Source organism: Ahaetulla prasina, chromosome 1, assembly GCF_028640845.1.
Source record: "Ahaetulla prasina isolate Xishuangbanna chromosome 1, ASM2864084v1, whole genome shotgun sequence".
NCBI lineage: Eukaryota > Metazoa > Chordata > Lepidosauria > Squamata > Colubridae > Ahaetulla > Ahaetulla prasina.
The window spans coordinates 305,536,577-305,541,487 of NC_080539.1; the positions used below are offsets into that span (position 1 = coordinate 305,536,577).

General features: G+C 42.7%; 1 protein-coding gene across 1 annotated transcript; it reads right to left on the reverse strand.

Moving 5' to 3' along the window:
* Positions 1–324: 324 nt before the first annotated feature.
* On the reverse strand, positions 325–4,046 carry CHAC1 (ChaC glutathione specific gamma-glutamylcyclotransferase 1). The gene is made up of 3 exons (XM_058162069.1): positions 3,635–4,046; positions 3,154–3,189; positions 325–2,107 (listed from the first exon to the last, which is right to left on the reverse strand). Exons 1-3 carry the CDS (start codon positions 3,905–3,907, stop codon positions 1,706–1,708), a joined length of 711 nt encoding a protein of 236 aa, XP_058018052.1. The 5' UTR covers positions 3,908–4,046; the 3' UTR covers positions 325–1,705.
* Between the last annotated feature and the right edge of the window lie 865 nt (positions 4,047–4,911).

The window sequence follows — 4,911 nt, forward strand, 5'->3', positions numbered from 1 at the left end:
AAGAAGGTGCTACTTAAGCTTTTCAAAACTAGAATCATTTAGTGTTATTCAGTGACATCCTGAATAACACAAAAACTATAGGAAATTGCAGAAGTTGCACCTAACGGATTGTAAAGCTACGGCTTGGGTACTGCTGATGCAAAGCTTTGGAAACAGTTTCATAAACATTTGACAGTTATTCACTATGAAGGTAATTTGCAACAGCTGTAGTTCAACTAATTCCATTTTTCTATACAGTTACATGAAATCCCATGACAAAGAATTTTAATAGTTTAAATGCAAAACCAAAGAAAAAAAATTCTGTTCAAAGAATGTAATTTCAGACTCATTTATTTATAGATAAAAGATATACAGTTCCTTTTAACAGTAGTTGTCCATTTTGTTAACAAATTCCAGGGTGAAGTCTCTCCCAAAGGCTGCATCAGAAAGCAATTGGTCTTATCGGCTTTATTGAATCGTGTCTTTCAGATTACAATATTCAGCACAGATCTTTCTTTTCATGAACACATTTAATATTCTCAGAAACTTTAATTTCTTGTGATTTTTCAGAGAACCAGACATTAAGTGGCCACTTCATTATTTGAAATGCAGGCAAAACTTGAGCATGGTATTCCGAGAGACATATATACCCTGCAGTTACATAAACTGACACAAAAGATTATTGTAATGTAAAAGCATCTATATTGTGTGTAGGTAGTGTAACAGTTCTATTTACCGAAAGCTGTCTCAAATAGGTAACCTAGTAGCAGCTGCCCTGGTATGAAGCTCCCCTCTAAGAGGAAAAAATATATATCTAAAACCAGATCCCCTGCCAGCTTTCAAGCTAGCAATCGGCCCCGCTCTGCAGGACATTTGGACATTTCTCTCCATGAAATATACATCTTCATTACAATAAATACATTTTCAAGTTGTAAAAAAAGTAGTACACTAACTGCCTAAGGAGGTTTGGCCCCACCAAAGTCTAAAACAGGGGTCTCCAACCTTGGCCACTTTACAACTTGTGGACTTCAACGCTGTCTGAAGAATTCTGGGAGTTGAAGTCCAGAAGTCGTAAAGTAGCCAAGGTTGGAGACCCCTGGTCTAAAATCAAGTTCATTTTCCACTTAAAAAAAGCCCAGCGTATGAGCAAACGTGAGGATACCATGACCAAGGCTGGAAGAACTTTTGAAAACCTTCACAACTTCACATGTGTAGCATCAGCTTGTGAGGTAGAGCAAAGCTCATAGCATTATAGTCATGGCCCTGCTTTGGATGAAAACATGCAAAGAAAAACATTTTATCTTCATCCCCCGTTCCCTTCAACAATTCAAAGAACACTGTTAATTTGGCTAAAAGTGCAAACAGCAGCAGCCCCACTTGCATGAACTCTAAAGTAAAAGCCCTATTAAATTTAGTAGGACTTAATCTCTCTGGAGTATACAACTGAGACTAGGAAGTATTTTTCAACCAGCTTTGTATCACCAGCAGCTAGTAGAATGGCAATGGGTCTCTCCAATCTCTACTCAAGACTAGAAATGTGGCTGGATTCCAGTGCTACTTAAAGTGTAGTTATATTACCGTGCCTCCAACTACTTTTGTCTCCCAAGGTCTACATGTACAGGTTTTTAAACCTGACTTCAGTTGCATCAGCTCATGTATTCATGCATGCTGTCCTTGGTTAAAAAGTGTTCATCCAATTTCATTTTGGTGAATACTGTCAAATTCATTATTGTACCAAGGGCTCCTCAGCAGGATATATACAGGGCAGGATAGAGATCAGGGCTTCCTCAATCGAGAACAAATGTTCATCTTCTACTTGAGGGCAACAGTAGCGCATGAAGTCTGCCAGCCGCAGAAGGTACTCAATGTTGTGGCCAGCACGGCCACTGGAGACTATGATTTGAGCTGCAATATCCTCTTCAGGTGCTGGCCCCAGATAAGAGGGATTCTGGGGGGTTGCAATATAAACAAGAGCTAGAACAGGTTCATCGGCCTCTTCTTCCTGGGGGTGAAACTTCACCAGTTTGGTGTCATAGCCTCCGAGCACGGCTTCCCGCATGTTCAAATACTTAAGGACAGCAGCAATTTGAAGCCCGCGAAGTTCATAGCCAACACCCCATGTGCACCCCTGCAATCAGAAATCAAATTACAAGTTACTTACAGATGTCTGCTTCATTAAATATAGAATTACTTATCTCCATAACCTATACAAATAAGCAAATGCCACACTAAAAAAAAATGTTATCTGCCATGTTTTATTGCATTTCTAAACAGTATCAGGTCAGATAGGTTAAAAATCAGCTTTGTGATGAAAAAGCAGTTCTGAAATACAGTAGCTACTCATTCCTTCCAAATGAGTTGTCCTCACAGCAGTTAATAAAACTGTGCAAGACCCACAGTATCTTGGCCATGTGCCCAATTCTTTTCAGCAGTGCTACCTTATCATCTCCAAAATTGTCAAGATCTGTTTTCTTTTATCATTTAAATTATATTCACAAACATTGGCTGGTCTCCTAGATAAGCAGTACTCTACGGATCAAATCATCACTCATCCAAATGATAATTGGATAATTATAATTGCTGCAGGTCAAGTAACAGAATTACATAACCTCTAGTTGCTATGATAAAATTCACTCTCCATCTTTCCCCTACAGCTAAACAAGGTAGGTAGGTCAAAATACAGGTAGTCCTCGACTTACAACATGTCGGGTAGTAACCTTTCAAAGTTATGGCACTGAAAAAAGTGACGTATGAGCATTCTTTACACCAGAACAACTGTTGCAGCATCCCCATGATAACATGATTTACATTTGGATGCTTGCCAGCTGACTCACATTTATGACGGTTGCAGTATCCCGGGGGTCATGTGATCCCCTTTTGCAACCTTCTGACAAGCAAAATCAATTGGAATTCAGGTAACAACCATATTACTAATTTAACAACTGCAGTGATTTGCTTAACAAATGTGGCAAGAAAAGTCATAAAATGGGGCAAAACTTACTTAACAAATTTCTCACTTAGCCACATAAATTTTTGGCTCAATTGTGGTCATCAGTTGAGGACTACCTGTAATTACTTGATTTTAAGCCTTCTCCCGTCCCTCCCTCCCTCCGATTAGCTTTGGCTATTGATATGTATGCCAACTGTTTAAGAATGCAGGCACAAAATACTTACATTGTAATCTTCCTGAAGGGTGACCACTCTTCCAGGCTAAGGGAAGGGAGAGAAAGAGGCAGTTTTAATATGCAGTACTGTACTCTTTTGCAGACCAACATCGTAATTACAAGTTCTACCATTTCGAGGAAGCATCATTGGTGCAGTCCAGAAGTTCCCTGCTCCCTCAGCATTAAAAACTAATGTGGGAGGCTCTCCAAATTCTGCACAACAATGTCAAGCCAAGGGTAATCCATCAACTCCACCTCTGTGGACTCAGTTGAACCTACAATTTCTAACTCCCCGAAACGTAACCAATTCTTGCTTTATCTCTTATTTTCCAAGTCCCACAGCCCATCCCACCACCCCTTCCACTCTACGGAAGGGATCTCTCATCTCAGGAGAAGCCCTCATCCGTCTTTAAAAAAAACACACAAAAACTGGGGATCAGCCACTGTCCTTTCCCACCCACTTAGCCTCACCTGGAAAGAAGAGCCCTTACCATTTTTTCGTTACCCCGGTGGAAGGTGTCTCCTTGCCAGAAGCGGCGGCTGTAGCCCCGGATATAGCCCACTTTGCGGGAAGTGAATTCGAAATCAGGTCTCCAAACCAGCGAACCGTAACCGAAGACCCAGAGTGGAGACTTGGGCGACCCTTCCTCTGTTCCCGAGGGTTCCTCCTCCTCCTCCTCCTCCTCTTCCTCTTCGTCCTTCTGCAACCTGGACGGATGCTCCGTTCCGCTGGAAAGATGCCGAGGATGCGGATCCCCCTTCATGACTCCGCAGGACGAGGGTGCGCTGGTGGCTCTGATCTCCGGGAATGGACTGAACCGAAGGATTAAGCTCGGCTAGCCTGGGATTTGGCACAAGAGACGACGACGACCGACCCCTCCTACACAAAGCAAGAAAGAAAACTGCGCTGCTCCCCAGGTCTCCAGCGTTTAAATACCAGCTTGCCGGCAAGCCCCCGCCCAGTTGTCAGGGTATCTCGGTTCCCGCCGCTTCTTGTCCAATCACCCGCTTTCAGAAGCAAATAGTCCTGCCTGGAGAACGGCTTACGAAGAGCGGATTGGTCAAAGCCGTCTGTCACACATGAGCAAAACGCGCCCGCTCATTGGTTTTTTTCCTCTTCTCCGCTGTCTCAAAACCAGATGATGCAACTCGCCTAGGAGCTTTCGAGGGAAACAGAGGTAGAAGATTGCGTCAGGCTCCTCTCGCCTCGGGCGCAGCTTGTTGGGAGGAAAAGGGAAGGGTTCGATCGGAGGAAACGGGCTTTGTGGGTTGATCGTAAGCTCTGCCAATATACTTATATTGGTTCCGCGGGTATGGTTTGCTCCAGTTTCCTAAAGGTGTGGATGCAAATAAGCATTACATCTCATGTATGTAAGATATAGGTGCATCTCTATGTGTAATGGGTAGTCTGAAGTGGATTCCTTCATGATCATGAAAGCAGTACTGTACTAGAAACAATCTCCTATCAAAATATTCATTTTAAAGGGCTGTAATAGCTCAGGCTGTTAGAAGCCTGTTATTAGAACACAGCAGCCTGCAATTACTGCAGGTTCAAGCCCGGCCCGAGGTTGACTCAGCCTTCCATCCTTTATAAGGTAGGTAAAATGAGGACCCAGATTGTTGGGGGGGCAATAAGTTGACTTTGTAAATATACAAATAGAATGAGACTATTGCCTTACACACTGTAAGCTGCCCTGAGTCTTCGGAGAAGGGCGGGATATAAATGTAAATAATTAAAAAAAAATTTTTTTAAACCAGGGGTCTCCAA